Source organism: Maniola jurtina, chromosome 12 (genome assembly GCF_905333055.1).
Source record: "Maniola jurtina chromosome 12, ilManJurt1.1, whole genome shotgun sequence".
NCBI classification, from domain to species: Eukaryota; Metazoa; Arthropoda; class Insecta; order Lepidoptera; family Nymphalidae; genus Maniola; species Maniola jurtina.
Window position 1 is genome coordinate 9,260,693 of NC_060040.1, and position 22,023 is coordinate 9,282,715.

A 22,023-nucleotide genomic window follows, 5' to 3' on the forward strand; every position below is an offset into this window, starting at 1 on the left:
TGTGAATCAATGATGAAATTGCTTTACCATTTTTGCCAACTTTCAGTAAATGAAAATTTCACTAGGACATTTATAAATGTATATGGGGTCTTGTCAGTAAAAACAGACCTGTGGTTTTATGATGTGCAAACAATGTTCAACTTAGGGCGATAAAGCAATTTTATGGTTGATATTTTACACTAAGAAGATAATGTTTCCTCAATGTTCAAATACTGAGTAACTCACTTTATAAAGTAGGCTACCCAGTTTGGATTATTTTTTAATTGAGAATTTTTACCTTCAGGGTTGTTCCCATTATAATTCCTATAAAGGTGAAGATATGCTGAAGAGCTTAGTTTCAACCACTCCATTAGTAGTATAGTTAATGAATGATAATATAATTATTGAAGTTGGTTGAGTAAAATCATATTACTAAGTACCTATTAAACAAAATAAGATAATCAATAAAAGATATGACAATCCCAACTGCTAAGTTTTAAATACCTAATAAAAAGTATGTGAATGTAAGTTTGTACCATGAAAATTTTATTTATTACTTGAACTTAACTTTGTTTTGTAGTGATAATACTTTCACCAATGGGGGCATATTGATTTACTTTCATGTACTTAAATTATTAAATAAATAAGGATTGATGGACAAAGTTGCTAGCATAATTTAGAGTAAATTAAAAAAAACATGTTAATAAGTTTTTACCATTTTATTTGTCGGTTTAGGCTGTTTTAGAACCATATTGTATCAAAATATGGTGCTAAATTACAGTAAATAACAGAACAAATAAAGGTCTTAAAATTAGAGCTCCTAAAATAAATATATATTATGTGCACTTAATTCCTATAGATTACCCGCTGATCTGAATGGCCTCTTTGACTTTTTACCCATTGCATTGAGATCTATTGTTACACCATTTGGTAAAACTGCTTTGTTTTCTTGATAGTCTATGAATCCTTTTTGTTCCTTTTCTTCTTTAGTTTTATCACACGCTATCCCAGTTTCGTAATTGTATTCCCTTTTGACACCATCTGGATCAATGTATCCGTAGTTTCCACGAGTTATACAGTCTACACCAATAGTTTCTTCTTTGAATGTTCCATCGTCGTTTTCAAATCCCCAAGTAATGCTTCCATCTTCGTTTTCTTCTCTATATTTGCGAATAATTTGAGAGACTGGCTTCTTTTCCCTAGAGTTTGCAGGCGTATATTTTGGAACACTCTTTGGAGGTGTTTGCTGTCGGGTGTTTTGTCTTACGGGTTGAATGTATTCATCGTCTTCGTCCACGAAAGGTTTTGGTTCGGGTCTGAAGACAGGGCGTTGCGGCCTGCTCGAAAGAGGTTGAAGCCTAGCTGGTTGAGGTCTCGAAGCCGGTTCGTTTCTTACGGGGCTAAAGGATTGAGGTACCAGTGGCCGATATTGGGTAGGTCTTACTGGCTCGGGCTTTGGAGCTGTTGGCGTCGTTTGTTGGAAAGGCGACGAGTTGTACGCTGAGGGTGGCTTTGGTTGTGACGTAGTTGTCAGGTCGAAAAAGTCATTTTGTGCTTCAGGTGTCGAGAATGCACTGGGTAAGAAGGCGGTGGGTGTGTTGGTATCGTAATCGTCTTCAGGTTCTTCTGTAACTGGTTTGGATATTTCTTCGAGTAACTGTAGATTAGGGCGCGGCGCTGCGTCCACAGACTTGAAAGATGGCCTGGCAAGCCCTGGCCTCCTTATTCTAGTAACACCCAGCGGAACTGGAGCAGCTTGCAGTCTTCCTTGTCGAAGCACTCCCTGTCTTCCTCCACCCAAGATGGCACCAGGAATTTGGATTCTTGGCGGCGTAGGCGAATCAAATTGAGCATAAGCTGTGACTGCACACAGCATACATATCTGAAAAACAACACATATAACTGTTATTTTTCTGCTAATTATTATTCGATTATTCTAACCAAAGACCCGAGCAGATACGATTATGTTGGTAGATAAATTACGGTTAGACCACTAACTGGGACAGCTTCTATGTGAAGAAACGAAAGCAATTTTATACAAATAAATACCAACGATATTAAAATATAGCATTAACACTACGTTAGAACGTAGGAATGTGAAATGAAACAAGAATTAAGTTATTAAATGGAATGCATAGTTACTACGCAATTAATAGGTAACTTTCGAGAGTAATGGGCCTTGCCTAGCTCACGAACATTACCGAACTTATCGACAGTCGACACCGACTTGTTCTACTTGTTTTATTTTATTTGAGCTCTACTTTGAAAGTTCCGGGACAAAAAACTATGTATTTCAACGTGCTACCATCGACGCATATACATGAAATATTTTATAATTTTATGATTGTTTTGGAGAAAATCCTGTCTGTCTGTCTGTATGCTAGCTTTTCACGGCCCAACAGTTTAACCGATTTTTATGAAAGCTACAGAGTTAGTTTACATCTTGGGGAAGGGCATAGGCTACTTTTTATCCCGGAAAATCAAACAGTTCCCACGGGATAAAAAAAATCCACGTGGATGAACTTGCGGGCATCATCTAATTCTGAAATAAATTTTTAATGATTATCAAAAATTACGAAAACGCCAGGGATTGATCTTGCATCTCTCTAGTCCCATTCTAGCAGTCTATCACGGCCTTTGAGTGTCTTTAGTCAGCGTTGGCCACCACGGTTCCCTCATGGTTTAAAAAAAAATAAAGTATCTTTAAAAAATCGTTTAATAGTTAAAGAAAGCTATTGCCTAAACAAAACAGGCTAGTGGACTTTGATTACCTACGAAAAGAAAATGAAATACAATGATAATAATATTTATAATAGATCTCAATAATTTCAAGTAGGTATGTACAATGTACATAATATACCTATTAGGTATTTATGTAAAAGTAAATATAACTATGTAAATAGGCGTACACTTAATAATTTAAATGATGCAGAAAAAATCCAAATTGATAAAAATGAAGCTGATTCGTTACGCACTGTCTCACAAGTGCATAGTTTCTAGTAGTTAGTAGTTATTAATCTGGCCAGTTTTCGTAAATAGATAGAGATGCGATTACATAATTTTACAGTTCGCTTCGTTTCCCGTGTTATTAAATGTAAATTAAATTGATATTAATTTATGATATAAGTAGGCTATCGATCGTTTTGGCATAACCTATACCTACGTTAACTTATCTATAAAAATAATGTGATAATTAATAATTTTATACTGCTATACGTACGTATTTAGTCGACTTAATCTAGTTTCGAAACCATCCGGAGTCCTTTTTAGGGTTCCTTATCTCATAAGGAAAAATGGAACCCTTATAGGATCACTTTGTTGTCTGTCTGTCCGTCGTGTCTATCAAGAAACCTATAGGGTACTTCCCGTTGACCTAGAATCATGAAATTTGGGAAGTGGGTAGCTCTTATAGCACAAGTACAGGAATAAATCTGAAAACCGTGAATTTGTGGTTACATCATTAAAAAAAATTAAAATGTGTTTCAATTTTCAAAATAAGATAACTATACCAAGTGGGGTATCATATGAAAAGGCTTTACCTGTAGGTACATCCTGATACAGATTTTTATTTATTTTTATGTATGATAGTTTTTGATTTATCGTGCGAAATGTTGGAAAAAATACCCGAGTACGGAACCCTCAATGTGCGAGTCTGACTCGCACTTGGCCGGTTTTTTTCACAGGGACTCGGCTTGCTATGCGTCTTATAATTACGCATAGCGAGCTGAGTCCCTAATCGGGCTTACGAGTAGGTACGTCGACTAAATACGTGAGTAAAGCCGTAATAATCTATAAGTAGGTAGGTACCTACTTATAATCACTCACGATAGTATATGTGGTGCCGTGGTGCCTAAACTACTGAATCAATTTTGATGAATGATCAATGTCAATCGATTCCTTACTCTCTTCTCTTAGTCTACTTAGTCTTGGTTACATAATACATAGGCCACATTTTAAATGGATAAAATCAATTGGTGTATAATTTCTTTTACTATCGTGTCTAAATGGGATATAAACCGAAAGAAGATTCAATTCTGGGTTCAGAAATATAAATATAACATAACAATATAAAAATATACCAAGTGATAGAAAACCAATTTTACTTGATCGTTTATTGTGAGAAGTACTTATTCGTGTTTCAGTTTTGAACTTTATCTTGTTTTCGGTTGAGAATGTCTACAATAAACAGTTATAAACTTTATGGCTTTAAGATACCTACGTAGTTGAAATTCCTTATCGACAGACAGAAGCCTCGGTCTGAAAGTAGTAAGGACGCCCGGGCCACCCAGTCTTCCGCAAGTCAAGGTGACACCGTTCTCGTGACTTAAGTTAATAACTTACAAACCAATCGGATTCAAGAAATCTATAAGCTTAAGCTTTTTAGTACCTACGCATTATATATTTTATACTAGCTTTTGTCGTGTTTGTTTGTTGGTTTGCCCTGCAATCACGCCGCAACGGAGCCAAGGGGCTAGGCGTGATTTTTTGCATGGATACCTATAGTTAAAGACCTGGAGAGTAACATAGTAACATAGTAGTATATTCTTTGGGCTACTTTTTATCCCTGAAAATCAAAGATTTCACATGAGATTTTAAAAACCTAAATCCACGCGAACGAAGTCGTAGGCATCAGCTAGATATATCATCAGCAGCATAGAATGATATCCAAGTGTCAGCGTGATGCGTTTGCGAGCACTAACAAACAAAATTTCAACAATAAAAAATATCGTAAACTATGTAAGTATTTTATATGATAACTCATGCTTACTAGGTAGGTACCTATCTTCTCTTATATATAAAAATCAATGTTTGTATGTTTGTACTCTATAGGCGGCTAAACCGCTGATCAGATTGTTATGAAACTTTGGTAGGGTGTTCTGAGGGCGTCCGAGATGGTTCCTGCATCAAAAAAAAAAACTATATATCTACGAATAAAAATGTTATGTTTGTTTACGGCATTGCAACGCATGCTGGGTACAGCTAGTAGGCATATAATTTTGTTATGTGTTTGTAATAGTTGTACCTACGTAATATCTACCTACTCTAAAGTATTGGTATTGTATACCTACCTACGTGCATTGTATATTGTCTTTGTCACGGCCGAGTCGTGCCAGTTTCGTGAATTTCGTAATTCAAAGATAAACAAGAACTGAAACGCCTAATACTTGTAGTCCACGAGGCGGACGTAATATTTTCTACGGATCGAATTCTTCAACCGAATTGTTAGCCTCTGACTCAGGTCTCAGACACATTAATGATTTAAGTTGTGAACAATCCATGTTATACCATCATCATCATCAATCCATTGCCGGCTCACCACTGAGCACAGGTTAAAGTCAAAGTCAAAGTCAAGGTCTTGTCTCAGAGTGAGAAGGGATTAGGTCATAATCCGCCATGTTGGCCCAGTGCGGATTGGCAGACTTCGCACACCTTTGAGAACATTATGGAGAACTCTCGGCATCTAGGTTTCCTCACGATGTTTTCCTTCACCGTTAAAGCAATTACTGATATTTCATTTCTTATGGACAATATTTTTCTGTATTCATTTACATCCCTTAACAAGAAATTCGGGGTAGTAAAATTCTGAGCTCTTGAACTCGGATTAAGTCAAGCTCTGATAAAAATCAAGTTACAGTAAAATCTGAGACAATTTTTAAAAGGTTATCTATACGGAAGACCTACAAGACATTTTCTTGCGTGTATTTTTCGCATTTGGTCTACTTTTACAGGATTTACTTAATATTCTTGTTTGTACAGTAAAAACACAAACAAGTTATAATAACTAATAATGCAAAATATAAACTCCACAGTCCCTTATATAAAGCTACTCAGCATTACTTTATCAATTCGGGTTTGACTGCCTCGCTGGTCTAGTGCTTAGCATATTCGACTGCGGATGACAGGGTCATGTGTTCGATTCACGGGTGGACTAGAAATAATAATGTGTTGGGTTTTTATCAAGAAATTCTCAGTAAGTAGGTTAGATGTTTTACAAGTCAAGTCACAGGGACTTGAAAAATACGTAAATAAAGGTGTTTATGCTGAATAGCCGTCCCATCAGAAACTATGGGAAGCAAGTGGTTACGGACACACTTGTACAATATACTTAATATCTCTCGCGCAGATGGTTACTACGGATCTCCTGAGAATGAGAAGGTACGCGTTGAGACTGGAGCTCAATTTGATAAGTGTTAGGAACTGGAAAAAGCCTGCATGAGCCTATACCTACTCAACGAACTAGAAAATAGGTATAGGAAATCTATATGTAAATCTATCTATATCTATATCTAAAAGTTGAAACTGACTGAAAGACATCACCAGTTTAGACAGCTTGTGTGTCAAACCGCCTAAGTCTAAACCTTGAGATTTTTCATGTACCTACCTATAGTTTCTCAAATTAACAGACTCTCATTGAAAAAAGAATTTTAGAAATTAAGCGAAGTTAGGGTGAATCAGCACTATTAGGTAGTGCTTTATAGAGTCAATCAAGACACAATCACTCAGGCATTCTTAGGCGCAGTAGAATTCATTTTCTCTGTTACGTCTAAGTGTATTAATTTACATACAATGCAATCTTGGTGGGTTGGCTGCATTATGTATTCACGTAAGTTTTGGCCACAACTCCGATCAAGTTAGCATTTGCTATCCTAGAGGGAATCCTCATTTTTGATTACGTGACAACATGGTTATGGACTTTGGTTATTGTCGAGTACCTAGTTATAATCAAATTGATATTTTGCATCGATGGAGATTTTGTAGGTATGCTTGTTTCATTTAGCGTCTTTTGCGGTAATCCATACTAAGTCCATCCATACTACTTATAATATTATAATATAAGTAGATACCTATAAAAAATATTATGAATGCGAAAGTGTGTCTGTCTGTCTGCTAGCTTTTCATAATCCACCCGTTGAACCGATTTTGTTGAAATTTAGTACACAGATAGCTTGTACCTCGGGCAAGGGCATAGGCTACTTTAAGTTTCAGAAAATCAAAGAGTTTCCACAGATTAAAAAAATCTAAATCCATATGGACGAAGTTGTTGGCATCATTTATTTGGTTCAGAGATGGTTTGAATCCTGGAGATAGTCATAGATTACTTTTTATCCCGGAAAATCAAACAATTCCCACGGAATCTTTAGAAACCTAAAGCCACGCGGATGATATAAGTGTCTATGTATCTATGTTCTATAATGGGTAATATTTAATATTAAATACTGCAAAATTTAGATGAAATCGGCTGTAATGATTTCAGTTGAATTTATTGCCTGTGACTTAAATTTTTTAACTTCGATTAGGTATTTATTTATTTAGGTCTGTTGAACTGATGAGTCTAACGACCGTGGCATTTAAATAGGTTAGTTCGTACAAACAAGCAATTCTAAAACTATCGCTTGGGAATAAATAAATGAAGCAGAGATTTGGAAAACCTTGTTTTTCTGAAGGAAACTAGGTTCTTAAAGAATGATAACTTTTTGTACCTTGTGAATTTTTTACCTGTTCCTGTCATAATCCGCAGTTATGGTGAAATAAATTATACAAGTCATATTTGAAGAGTTTTCACGCAGCCTTTGAAGTGTTAAGAGTTTCCAATAACTTAAATACCAAAGTTAAAGTTACTTATTAAGTTCAAATTACACAATTATTTTTCGAAAATTATCTTCATTAATCCACAGGATGACTTAATGTACTAAACTACTATATACAAAGTATATAACAAAAGTAATTTTAGGCTGGTGTAATGAGCTACATAATTATACATACAACATGCGATATTTACATAAAACACGTTCTAGTATCAGAGATTCATTGAAGGTGAACATTATAGGGGAGAGGTGGCTTGAAAGGGACGTTTTAGTAGTAAAGGCTCTTGTGAATGAATGACATGATATTTTTAATCGGTTAGAGCAGAATAGGAAGCGTCAGTTTCTTAACTATTAAAATACAGTATAATAATTAACATTTGTTTAATTAAAGTTGTTTTTTTTTACAGTCTCAAAAAATGTGTACTATGTCCCTTTCTTAAATTAACGGTATTGAAAGGGACGCAATGATTTTTGAAAGGGACAGTGCATATTATCACGGAAAATTACACCTTATTTTTTGAAATACACATACTGAATTACTGAATATTAAAAGGTAAATATGCTTGCAACAACTTATTTTTCTAAATCAAATTTTTGAAAGTAACTTGAAATATTATCAGTCTTATTTTTCACTAAAACACAAAAGATATTCAATAACAGAAAAAAAACCTCTGTAAACAATTAAACCAGAAAATAATAATCTATAATTTCTTCTTTTAAAGATAAATAATAATATTAAACTTAAAATTATTATTGCTTTCCTTAGTAATTAACTTTGGTTAAAAGACAAACGACTTAGTGACACAGTGAGCAAAAAAAATTAAAGACACCCTTAATGCCACAGGTTTCGTGTGCCCATTTTGTGCAAATTTTGCATTGATACCAGTCTTCAACACTTTTGGAATATCTTTTTTTACAAACGCCACACTGGTCATCACTTCCCGTTGTATTTTGTCTTTGTCTGCGACATCTTAATTTTGAACCTTCATTCTCAGAAATGTTGCTTATCGAATCAGAATCAGTATTTGTTAACGAATCATTGCTGCTGCTGCTACTAGTTGAAATTTTTCGCGTAGTCTTCTTCTTATTTTGAGTAGTTTTAATGCTTTTCTTAAATTCTGTTTTTTTCTTTTTACCCTTTATATCACTTTTGTTTTTATTTGCTTCTTTATCCATTAAATTGGTTTTGAAAATTTGTTTTACATGTTTTAAATTATCCTTGTCCTTTGGCATTTTGGTTTTTAAGATATTCATCATGTTTTCTATAAGTAATCTGTCTTTTTCGGGAGTTTCAGTAATAATAGTTGTTTTGCCTTTACGTTGATTTCCAGTAGTTTAACGAGGTGGAGCTTTAGGGTATGGTCTAACCTGTTCCGGAGTTATTGGAAGGCAGAAAGAACTTTTGACTCTAGGCGACTTGGTATTAGATGTTCCAGCTTGTGGCTCACTTGCTGTAGAAGTTCCAGGTTGTGGCTCATTCAAAGTCGAGTTTCCAGCTAGTGGCTCACACATTGTAGAAGTTCGAAGTTGTGGCTCATTCAAAGTCGAGTTTGTAGCTTGTTGCTTGTTCACTGTAGAAATTTCAGACCTTGATTCACTCAAAGCAGAAGGCTCGTTTAAAAAAGAAGTTTCGTGCTGTGTTTCATTTAAAATAGAAGGTGAAGGTGGTTTATCTAAATCATTTTCTGGCGTAGTACAATGAAGTGATGTATGGTGCACTTCTTCTTCATTTGACGAAGATTCGTCTGAGTTTCCAACAAGACCAACAGGAGTTTGCTGCGGACGGTCTGTGACGAAAGAGGGTAAAAAATCTTCATCAGTGAAGACGTTTTTGTTGAGAGGCCATATACCGGTGTTTTTGAAGCCCGATGTTATATTGGTCATATTAAAAGCAGCATAGAAAACATCTCTAGCAAACTGAGCTACATTATATATCGTGACAGTTTTTCCAGGGTTTGAAGTCATCCAGTCATTCATGCTAGCTCGATACCGAGCTTTGAAGGGCCCAAATACGGTCACATCGAGGATTTGGAGGCGGTGACTGCAGTGAGGAGGATAGGTTAGTATCACTATGTTATTTGCTCTGGCATAAAGCACTACGTTGATAGTTATGTGAGTTTTATGGTTGTCAAGGATAATTAATGCCGGTGATTCAGCAGTTGGCTTGACGATGTGAACAAAATGTTTCAAAGCTTTTAAGAAGCAGTCTTCCGTTATCCAGCCAGATATATTTGCAAGCCCCAAAGCACCAGTTGGACCATTTTCGAGCATGTGGTCTTTAAAATGAACACGCGGAAATATAAAAACAGGAGGAATACTTCCTCCAGAAGCACTGGCAAAAGCTAGCATAGTGACAAGTGAGCCTCGTTCTGTAGAGCTAATCTGACCAACTCTTTTAACACCTGCTTGCGCAACTACCTTTGGAGCATTAGTTACAGTAGCACATCCAGTCTCGTCTAAATTCCATATCATGGTTGGAGGGAAATTATGTTTTTGATAACATTTCTCTAAGTTATTGAAAAAATTTTGCACGTTGTGCCTATTGAAGCTTGTAGTTCTTGCTAATGATGTATTTTCTGGTTTTCTAACGCTTAGCGAGTTATGCCTTTTTAAAAAGCTTTTTAGCCAGTCTAAACTAGCTGTATTATTTTCCTTCCATGAAGACGGTACATTAAGCTCCAAACGAATAGCATATTGACATGCTAGTTCCCTGACTTGTTTGGTTGTTAAGCCATGGCACATTTTTGCTGATGTCTTCAAATAATCTGCCAATGAACTCTCTTGGTCTGTCGTAAAAACTTTCCTATTGCCGATGTTCGGCTCATACACAAAGGATGTAGATTCAGAAGCTTTAGCTTTTAAGACCAGTCTATGCAGGTGTGATTTACTTATTTTGAATACCTTGGCAGCCGATCTCACAGATATACCTCGTTGTAAGACTTCGTTTACAGCCTCTTCGATTTTTTGTGCTTCTACTCGCGTTCTCTTCTTAGGTGGCATTGTTAAACTGTAAAGGAGATAAAATTTATCAAGCTTAGACTCGACTTAAAACTCTAGTCTTGAAAGGGACGGTTATGAAGGGGACGTCCCTTTCATGACCATTTCTTATGTCCCATTCATAAATATCACACCCAAATTAAAAATATAACCTTAAGAACTATAATTTAAATAAAAAATTTACTGACCTTTTGCATTCGTGTCCGTATATGTCTATCAAATCGTCAACAACGTTAATCAATTAAATAATCCATTAACAGCATCTGACAGAACGTTTTTACAATAAAATGAAAATTTTCTTTTCACTGCAATAACAAACACTCGCATGGTACCGCCATCTTTGTTATGACAGGAGCGTGAAGTTAGGTGCGAATGGATATGCATTGGGGTTGCCATAGAACAAAAATAGTGTTGATTGGAAACTGTCTTTATATTTCGGGTAATCTAAATTGTCCCTTTCAATACTTGTCCCTTTCATGCCACCTCTCCCCTACAATATTTATGTAATTCCAAGTAAAGGACATTTGATAACTTTCATGTGTAAATAGTTTGAAATATCGTTTAAATAAATAAAATTATATAACAAGTGTAAATTAAAAATTTGTAATACCCCCGACAAGTGAAGGTTACAGTAACTAGAAAAGAGCTGATAACTTCAAACGGCTGAACCGATTTTCTTGGATTATAGCTAAAAACACTCTCGATCAAGCCACCTTTCAAACAAAAAAACTAAATTAAAATCGGTTCATTCTTTTAGGCGCTACGGTGTCACAGACAGATACATAGATCGGTCGGGTTATATATCGGTCAGGGTAAATACATAGAGTAATAAATTGGAACTTAAAATTAACAACCATATTACTGACTCCGACTTAGAAATAGCAAACGTATTTGAGGACTTTTTTCGAAACATTCCAGTTACCACTACCAGTTCCCTTAACTCGTCGCCAACGGAAGCCTACACTCTTCTAAGGAGCAATGTTTCTGAGTGCAGTGTATTATTTAAATTTGAACACGTTACCCCATAGGATATTGTTAAAGTATTCAAATCGCTACAGTACAAAAAAACCGGAGACCTATGGGGAATTTCAGTAAAAGTAATCAGCAATATTATTGATATTGTTGCTCCATATCTTGCTCTAATCTTTAATGAGTCCGTAGATTCAGGATCCTTTCCAGATCTTATGAAATACAGTAAATTAATTCCTCTTTTTAAATCGGGTAGTAAAACTGACCCAAATAATTACAGGCCAATTTCAATTTTACCGACTTTTAGCAAGATATTTGAAAAAATTATGCTCAACCAACTGCTCCAGCACTTTAATCTGAATAAATTACTTCATTCGGAGCAGTATGGTTTTACTAAAGGTCGATCAACAATCGATGCGGGCGCAATGCTTTTAAAGCATATATTCGATGCATGGGAGAACTCACAGAATGCTATTGGAATTTTCTGTGATTTGTCTAAAGCATTCGATTGCGTTTCGCATGAGACTCTCTTGGCTAAATTGAACCACTATGGAATCAAAGACTCTGCGCTTAGTCTCATTGCGTCCTACCTCAGTGATCGTATACAAACTGTATGTGTAAATGATGTGAAGTCATCCGGATCAGCCTCACTAATGGGTGTTCCACAAGGCTCTATCTTAGGTCCCTTCATGTTTTTGGTATATATAAACGATTTACCATATTTCGTCCAAAATGATTGCGATATTGTACTATTTGCTGATGATACGTCTTTGATTTTTAAAGTCGATAGAAATTATAATAATTTTGACGATGTAAATAGAACCATATCGCAGGTTACTCATTGGTTTACTGTTAATAATTTGCTTTTAAATGCAAAGAAAACTAAGTGTGTCGAATTCGCATTGCCCAATACTAAGACGGCAAATGATTTTAATTTAATGGTAAATAATGATATGTTGAAAGTAGAAGAAACTACCGTGTTCCTAGGGATAACTTTAGATGCCAAGCTTCAATGGAACGCCCATATATCAACACTTGCTGGTAAACTCAGCTCTGCTGCTTACGCTGTTAGAAAGATTCGACAGATAACTGATGTGGAAACTGCAAAAATTGTATATTTTGCCTATTTTCACAGTATTATGTCTTACGGAATCTTACTATGGGGTAAAGCGGCAGATATTGGAAAAATTTTCGTATTACAAAAAAGGGCAATACGCGCAATCTATAATTTAAAACCGCGCGATTCCCTACGAGAGAAATTTAAGGAAATAGGTATTCTTACAGTAGCTTCTCAATATATTTACGCTAATATAATTTTTGTACGACAAAACATTCATAGTTACAAAAAAATCGGTGATTTCCACGACCGGCAAACTAGAAACCGTAATAGGCTCGCATATCCTACGCTCCGCCTCAGGAAAGTGGGAAAATCGTTTGTGGGAATGAGTGTAATATTTTATAATAAAATTCCACAATCAATTTTAGACTTGCCTTTACACAAGTTTAAAAAATCTATTAAAAGTATGCTCCTGGAAAAAGCTTATTATACAATCGAAGATTATGTAAATGACAAAAAAGCTTGGATTTGATTCGCTCCAGCAATATACGGCGCTGCAATTGCTTGTATACAGTATGGCATATTATTGTAAATTGTACATTTGAAAAGAGCAACCGCCGAGTTTCTTGCTGGTTCTTCTCGGTAGGAACAGCATTCCGAACCAGTGGTAGATTATTTTGACGATTCAAAAGCACTTGTAAAAGTTTAATTGAATAAAAATAATTTGAATTTGAATTTGAATTTGAGCCGACCTCTCTAGAGGTTAAAAAATAAAATAAATGAAGGGCTGGTTTGCATTGTTCTATCATCTTTTCTTTCTACGTACTTAATTCATATGTAGCTACTTATCTACCTACTTGTAATAGATAATAATTTATATAAGGTTGCAAGCAACAATAGTAGTAAACTTAAGAATTATAAAACACTTTCAAAGATCTATGATCAAATCTCGTTGAATTGTAAATCAGCGTGTAAAGAAAATCAGAAGTATAAAACACACATACCTACCTACAATTACCTATTACATTCACTATTCAAACACTATTTATCTTAAATACCTATCGACAATCTCCATCGGTACGTATCTACAAGGATATTGAGCTTTCTTAGTTTAAAAAAAATGGTAAAGTGGAAATCAGAACACACATAAGGTATAGGATTCCGTAGCCCAACCGTAGCCGTTATATTAGTATGGATTTTTAAAAGGGGCGAGGGCTTTGGCACACACGCAGACGGCGGGACAAAAGGGAAGGAAATTTTCGTAATCGAAATAATCTCAATAGATTTAGTTAGATTAAATTTTGACATGAGCTTTGTAGTTAATCAAGTTCGAAGCAAAAAATTAAAATGATTAATGTTTCTCACATTTTAAATACAAAATAGCAAAGAATGAGTGTAATAGACAAACGTTGTCCATTGCATATATTAAATAGGTGTATAAAATAGCAAGTCCGGTTACAGAGGCTGAATAAGAATGATCGCGTACCATTAAGTAAATAATTATGTTAAGGTTCTACGTATGAGGTCTCTGTCAATATCAACTGGATGTGTTTCAGAAAAAAAAAAATGGCCTCCAATGCTCAATTACTCTTAATAATATTAAGTGTAAACTCTTTACATTCGGAACAAACATTAAGTAGTATTAAAATATTAAGTAAGTGATAATTATGGAAAAACGTAGGCTCTTTTAATAGTTTGGAAGCCTAGAGTGTCAAGTTTACGTAAGTAACTCATTACCACCATTACACCATTATCTTCAAATTCACCAATGTATGATCAAAAAGTGTACAATGAATCCCATTTTGAATGAATGCTTTGAGTTGGCTTTGTCTTTGATATATCATTACTTACACATTTTATATAAAAGCAAACGTATTGAAATGAGAACATATCTCTACAAAGGTAAACGGTAAAAAAATAAGCACTAGGATAATACAAACGGTTCCGTATTCACTGACAATTGGCATTGGTCCAAAATTTCAAGCGACATACCTAGATAATGTTTTTTGTTTTAGAAATGTCGTATAAACCAGTCTTATTTTTAATGCATAAACCGGTCTATTTAGGCATAATACTCAAAGTAATTTATGTACTTTATATATAAAGTAAATACTTTACAATAACTCTGTTACAATCTTCCGGGTGCGACGCAAAAGCAGTAAAATTGCTTGGTGCGCGTTGATGTCTTTTGTTTGCAGCGCTAACTTTACAAGGGATACCGCGTGCCTGTTTTTTATTGGTGCTAAATGTAAATGTCTTATATATTTAAAAGTGAAATCTAAATTATGGTAAAATTGAATTTAATAGAATGTACCGATAGATATGTACAGTTTAAAATTATTGAGTGATAAACAAACCATATTATTAAAAATAATAATAAATTAAAAGAAAATCTATTACCACTTGGAACTGTGTAATCGGAATGTGATTTTGTCCTTTTAAGGCGGAAAAAACTAGTATATTACCCTTATAGACAATTTAAGGTTAAGGTTAGAGACGCTTTCGAGCTATAGAAGAAGATATAAAGGATGGCGTCCACTAGGCTCTCGAATTGTTTGTCATATAAACGATCAACGCGTTTCTACTCGATTCGGCGTACCTGAGGCTGATTCCAGGTTTTTCATTTACGGAAGAAATCTGCATAAGTGTACCTCCTATTTAGTAACTCCTGCTTTGGTTTCCTGATTTTCTAGATCAACGCAGTGCTATCGTTGTTATTAGTCTAGCTGTAGACTAAGCTGAAGTCCTAGAATTAACCCTTGGCTCAACATATCAAAAGTAGGTAGCTGAATACTTATCACAACAATACTAAGTTAATTGATATCACAATATACCACTCTTAGGAGTCCTTTGTTATTCGAGCCTCCAAGGTTTAAGATATAGGCATTACGATCCAGTACGTAGGTTTGCCGTTATAACTTCATAATATGATGTATGTACTTATTTATCAAGGTATCTAAGGGCTTAGGTTACAGGCTTAGGCTTTGGTTCTGCTTCGATTGAAGTTATCGCATTTGATCATTATAATACGATCTCCTTTTGCAAAATTCTTATTAGTTAACTAAATACCTACGTATAATTTGTGACAGAGTTCTTACGTAGTTTGTTGTAATTTCTACTTGGTAGTAGAAATAGTAGGTTGGAATGATTCTATACAATCATTCCATACATTCTAACTACTAAATAATTTACTTTACTTAATAACCCTTTTTAATTGATATGTGTAATAGACTACAGGCCCATGTTTAAAAATGGGTGGGTCATATGAACCACCAGGTGACGTATACAGGACGATATAAGAGCATAAAATAATAAGTTTCAGCACTATGCCGTCACTTGTAAGCTGTCCAACAGAGTGCTGGTGAGAATTGAAAAGTGCAGGTAGAGTGAGTACATTTTGGTCATATATTTTTGTACGGCATTTTTACCATCGATAGATCCATGAAAAATAATAAGAAAGCGCGCAGTGCCGTAAAAAAATGGTGCGCCACAAAGTCAGTAAATGTTTTGATTTTCTGACAATTTCCGAGGTAAATTTGGTCATTTAATTCTGTACGGCACTAGTTTCATACTGTTTCAATACAGCCTCTAATCCATTATTCCGCAACGCCGTACAAAAATCATGCGACAAGGGGAAAAAATTGAGGGTAGCAACCCCCTCTCTTTCCGTAGTCCGGGGGGTGATTTGAGAAAGTACGGCTTTGGTTCCAAAACATTATCTAGCACTCAAAAGTACTATTAAAAATAATGCCGTAAAAAAATTAGTGTTCATTTGAATGTGTATCAATAATTATCTTAATTTCATGGTATACTTAATTTTTAAAGCTGTAAAATCATTTGACTCTGTACGGCAACTTTTTTTTTAACATGATAGTGTAAAATACTATTGTTATACAGTATTGCCGTTCAAAAGAAACTGTTCTAAAAAAAATTATAGATAAATACAAAAACTGAAATTTTTCAAATTATTGCAAAAGTTTAAATATTCATAGATTAATAAAATATAGCAATTATCTACGCTTTTCCCTTGTTTTAAATAGTATTAAGATAAATAAATTAGGAAAAAATTATGCCGTACATTTTAATGCAGACCATATCTTTTAGACTGATGAAAATGACGCTACCATTTTAAGGGTGTAGTACTTTATGGCCATCTGATACTGTACGGCATTAACATATTTTTGAAGAGAACAATTGATAATATGATAAAATCACTATGCCGTCTAACTGAAGTGAACGGGTGTGTATATAATATCCACATCCCCTACAAACCTTTGGACCAACGAAAATGTACGGCATGTAAAAAAATATTATCTATGCATAAAACACTTTCAAAATAAATTAATTTTATGTTGTTTCAAATCACCCCCCGGACCACGGAAAGAGAGGGGGTTGCTACCCTCAATTTTTTCCCCTTGTCGCATGATTTTTGTACGGCGTTGCGGAATAATGGATTAGAGGCTGTATTGAAACAGTATGAAACTAGTGCCGTACAGAATTAAATGACCAAATTTACCTCGGAAATTGTCAGAAAATCAAAACATTTACTGACTTTGTGGCGCACCATTTTTTTACGGCACTGCGCGCTTTCTTATTATTTTTCATGGATCTATCGATGGTAAAAATGCCGTACAAAAATATATGACCAAAATGTACTCACTCTACCTGCACTTTTCAATTCTCACCAGCACTCTGTTGGACAGCTTACAAGTGACGGCATAGTGCTGAAACTTATTATTTTATGCTCTTATATCGTCCTGTATACGTCACCTGGTGGTTCATATGACCCACCCATTTTTAAACATGGGCCTGTAGTCTATAATCCGAATCACTTATTCAGTTAATCAGTTGGGTAAACGCTGATTTAACAAGACAATTATTTTTTAGGTTTGAAAAAAAAATACGCACTGAATCAAGAACCAGTAACCTCTTCCTTTTTTGGAAGTTGGTTAAAATTATTGTTATCAATATATTTGATTTGATCACTATCTATAGAGAACTACTTATCCTTATAGGACTGGAGATCTCTACCAGGGAGATTGGTAGAGGGTCGAATAAAAATAAATTGCGAAGTTGGGCAGTTCAAGTTATGCTTGCTTTCTTTAACATAAACATTGACTATAATTTAATAAGTTTAATATCGCAATAGGTGGGTACCTTTAATTTCAAAACAAGTCTAGTTGATATGCAAAATGCCGTATGTAACGTAAATATTTCATTAGGTACTTAGTTACAGCTATATTCATATTTTTCATTGAGTTGCTCTATATGAGCTAACTAACAAGGACATTCGTGGTAAGCTATATTTTGAAAGTTTGAACAATACTATGTTCGGTATCCTATATTTATGTATGCCTTTTCGTTTCCACAAAAACTGTAGAGGGCTGGTGTTGTTCTTGTTATATTTTTCAAAGTTGTTATGTCTTAGTTTGTAACTTACATATTTATGTTTATTTATCCAAAAGACAAACTGTCTGGCATATCAAGATGATAGGTGCATGTATGGTTCCTTTATAACATACATAGATCTTTGCTAAGAAAGGATTATTATCAGGACTTCCATCCAAACAAAATCGGGGTGGGTCAGCTGGTAAAATATTAAGTAGAATATAAAGACAAGCAGTTCGAATAGGTAGACTCTAGAACTATCAAAGATATTTGCACATATACCTTTTCAAATACCACATCAAAAAATATTTTTTTGGTATCCAAAATACTTTAAATATTTCGCTTAGTATTTAGTATGTAGAAGAAATATTAAACTCTTGGTTGCTACGTAGGGAGAATCTCACGATTTTATAGGGCATAGATACTGTCTAATCTATTCGACTACTAGCAGTTGCCTGAGACTTCATCTGCGTTAAATGTGAATGTGTTTTTATACATCTAAGTTTTCCTCGTATAATGCTCGAGCATCATGAAACTTATAAAACTCCAAATTCTGAGTACATATTATTTGGAGTTTTATAAATTTACAGACAAACGCGGACTACGATTTTGTTTATTTATATTATTATTTATAGATGAATAGATGTATTTTGGTATAAATTATAGAAATAGAAAGATTTTTGGGTCAAATAAACGTAGGTACACAAGTATTTTTGAATCGTCAAGGGAATCCACCATTCAAAATGTAAAGCATGAAATAATTGTAATTGTAATTATTTATTTTAGACTCCATTTTAACGTTTTCGAGAACGAGAAATTTATATTGACATGGTTTTACGTAATAAGTAGGTACTAGGTGTACAAGTAAAATATGTTGGGAAATAGTTTCATATTCGTGATAGCGGTAATTTTCCAAGGGTTCTCGCAGGTTCATTTAGTGGTTGCGATATTTCGATTTCTATTAATAGTTATTAAGTTCAGACTGGCACGACCGGTAAATTATAAAATCTGTTATCTTTGCAGTGAACGGTATAATTTTAGCGCGTTGAAACAGAACGTAAGTATATCAGCTTCGTATCTACAAGTAAGGTACTTCTAGTAAAGCCTGTTGGAGCAACAGTGAGCCAGTGTAACGCAACCAATATAAAGCATTTGTCCATTGCGTGATTTGCGTAATTTACTCGTTTAATATGACAGCTTGAATGCCGAATTTTCCTTGCATTGGAACAATTAGTTCCGCTTTAGAAATTAAGAAGGGCAACATTTTTGTGCAAAAGGTTATGAGTTGATTTGCTGCCGCCCTCTCGGTTCTTGATTGATTCAAGGCTACGAAACCGATACCTACTCTGCTGTGCTTGCGGCTATAATATGTTTGCGACCTGAATACAACTTTGTTACTATAAATAATAATTAAGTCAGATGTTAAACTATTTTGAACTTATTATAACAATTATTATCATCAACGCATTTAACTGTTTATAAAAATAGCAATATTTTAAGTATGATACTCAAACTGGCTCAAGAGAGATTAATTTCTAAAAATAACAAAAAAAATCACAACCCATATTATAAGTACGAATGTGTTTGTTTGTCTTTACTCACGCTGCTACGGAATTACAGATCGACTTGATTTTTTTGTACGGATATAGTTAAAGTTAGGCTTCTTTTATCCCGAAAAATCAAAAAGTTCCCTCGGGATTTTCAAAAACCTAAACGCGAACGAAGCCGCGGGCATCAGCTAATTGAAAATAAATAAATTTATTTGATTTGGTATGCATTACACGTCCAAAATTCAAATTGATAAACAAAAGAATACAATTTTTTTTTGAATATTTTGAAAAAATATAGGAGAGGTAAGGAAGTTACATTTTTGTGAAATAGGCCAATAGATGACCTGATGAATCAGTTAACCTTGCGTCCACTATCACTCACCAGTAATGTTCGCATGATGTCCAGCACGACACAATCACGCCACGAACAATCAACAAATAAAGGAAACGCCTCCCGCGCAAGCTATATGAGGTCGCCCACTCTCGCCCTGCGCCCGACGCGACCACCATACCTTATTGCAAGGTAACCGACTAAGAACGTATGCAGAACCTAGTGTACTATCAATAAAATGCATTACCATGTCATTTGGCTGTCCTAAACGCGACGATATCGCTAAACGAACTAATTAATTCGGCACTTCCATATTTTGAATTAGACTATTTTTTCACATCCTGTTCACAGAAGTAAGGCCAAAGCTAACACGATATAATTTTATTGCTGGTCGGAAGCTTAAAGCTGCGATTGATTATTTTAACTCCGCACATTGGATCGTTCGTGCATATTGGAAGCTATGCAGCGACTGCACTTTTCCCTTGTTTCAGTTTCAGTCCTCAAAATTCGAACGCCATTTGCAGTGATTTAGGGAGACTATGACATCTTGTCATTTTGATACAAGCTCGAACGGAGCAGGTTGCCATTTCATAATTTCGATAGCAAGTTTGCAATTAGTCGCCTTAACAGGGCTCTCTCCGTCACTCGTTTCATACAATCGTAGTTCCAATTTCATTTGAATATTAAGCAACCAAAGTCCATGAAATTTTGCAGACATATTCTAGAAACTAATATCTGTGTCTGTGGTGTTTTAGATTTTTCTAAAAATATGTAGTTTTAAAATTACAGGGGCTCAAAGATTTGTATGAAAATTTTTAAGACCGCGTAACTTTGAAACCGAATATTTTAACAGAAATCTGGAAAACCACAGACATAGATATTAGTTTCTAGAATATGTCTGCAAAATTTCATGGACTTTGGTTGCTTAATATTCAAATAAAATTGGAACTACCATTGTATGAAACGAGTGACGGAGAGAGCCCTCTTAACGTGATGCAGTGTCGATGCAGGCGCAAAATCGCTGATGCTGATGTATGTTAAAAGCACCGCCTTTGATCTCGTGGTAAATGACGACCACAACGACTCTGCCATACTTATAGGTCCCGGAATTATTGAACATACGAGTATGAATGTTTGGCAGGTGGTCGCATGTAACCGATGCATGTAACGAATCTCGTAAGCAGTTTTGTTGAATTTACGTTAGCATTGCAGATTAGAGGTACAAAAATCTCTACCAATTGTTATTAGTAGGTACAGATATAGCTGTAACTGGACAATTTCTGTACATATAAGTATTTTTGTTGTTTGTGTTGTGCATGATTCGCGTTGCAACTAGGTACTAAATGCGTTTAAACGCAACTTTGCAAAACAACTAATGAACTAACAATAATAGGGATCGTTTGGGATAGGAAATGATAATTTTTGTCCATCCACAACTCCGTCAAATCTTTATTTTGATAACCCTTTTTTTAAGGGTTGTGCCGTCAAGTTTTCATGGTAATTAGTGGAAATCTGATCAGTATTAAGTTTAAGTATAATCAACTTGTTCTGATCCAACTTCTGATCACGATTACAAATGCCGGTTTAAGAACGTAACATCTCCAATTTGTCCTGTCACAATGTTGGGCATTGTTCGTAGATTTGTAATTCAATCGAATCACTCACAGCGTGTGATATGTCAGGTGTGGCAATCGCCCGTGGATCGTAATACATTCGTTCATATTGTATAACTGGTACACATGCTGTAAACAAATTAGAGACTGTAAATCAACGCTCTTGTTCATATTGGCCTTGACTTTACGAATATCTCGAAAGATCAGATAAAAAATATAAACAACTTGAGCTCTGAAGGAGCTCGCCTCGCGGACTTCGTCCGCGGGAGATGCAATAGTGCATCCTTCAGCACTGAAAATGCGAGTAACCAATGCTAGCAACAGTTTAGGTTGCGCTGTAAAACTGTGTGAGTAGGTGAAATCATCAGCAAGAGTAGCAGTGTTTTCGTTGCGAAAGATGTGTAACACGTAGTTTGGGACTTCTGTTGTCTTGCAGATCGAGAAATGCGTAATTAGGTACTTTTTTTTTATTCCACTACAAGTTAGCCCTAGTAACAAATTTTTATTCGATTACAAATTTAATTGCAAAATTCCTTTTTTTATTTCATTACAA

At 35.0% G+C, this 22,023-nt stretch overlaps 1 protein-coding gene across 1 annotated transcript; it reads right to left on the reverse strand.

The window, feature by feature from the left end:
- Positions 1–683: 683 nt before the first annotated feature.
- On the reverse strand, positions 684–20,024 carry LOC123870327. The gene is made up of 2 exons (XM_045913579.1): positions 19,909–20,024; positions 684–1,861 (listed from the first exon to the last, which is right to left on the reverse strand). Exons 1-2 carry the CDS (start codon positions 19,921–19,923, stop codon positions 833–835), a joined length of 1,044 nt encoding a protein of 347 aa, XP_045769535.1. The 5' UTR covers positions 19,924–20,024; the 3' UTR covers positions 684–832.
- Between the last annotated feature and the right edge of the window lie 1,999 nt (positions 20,025–22,023).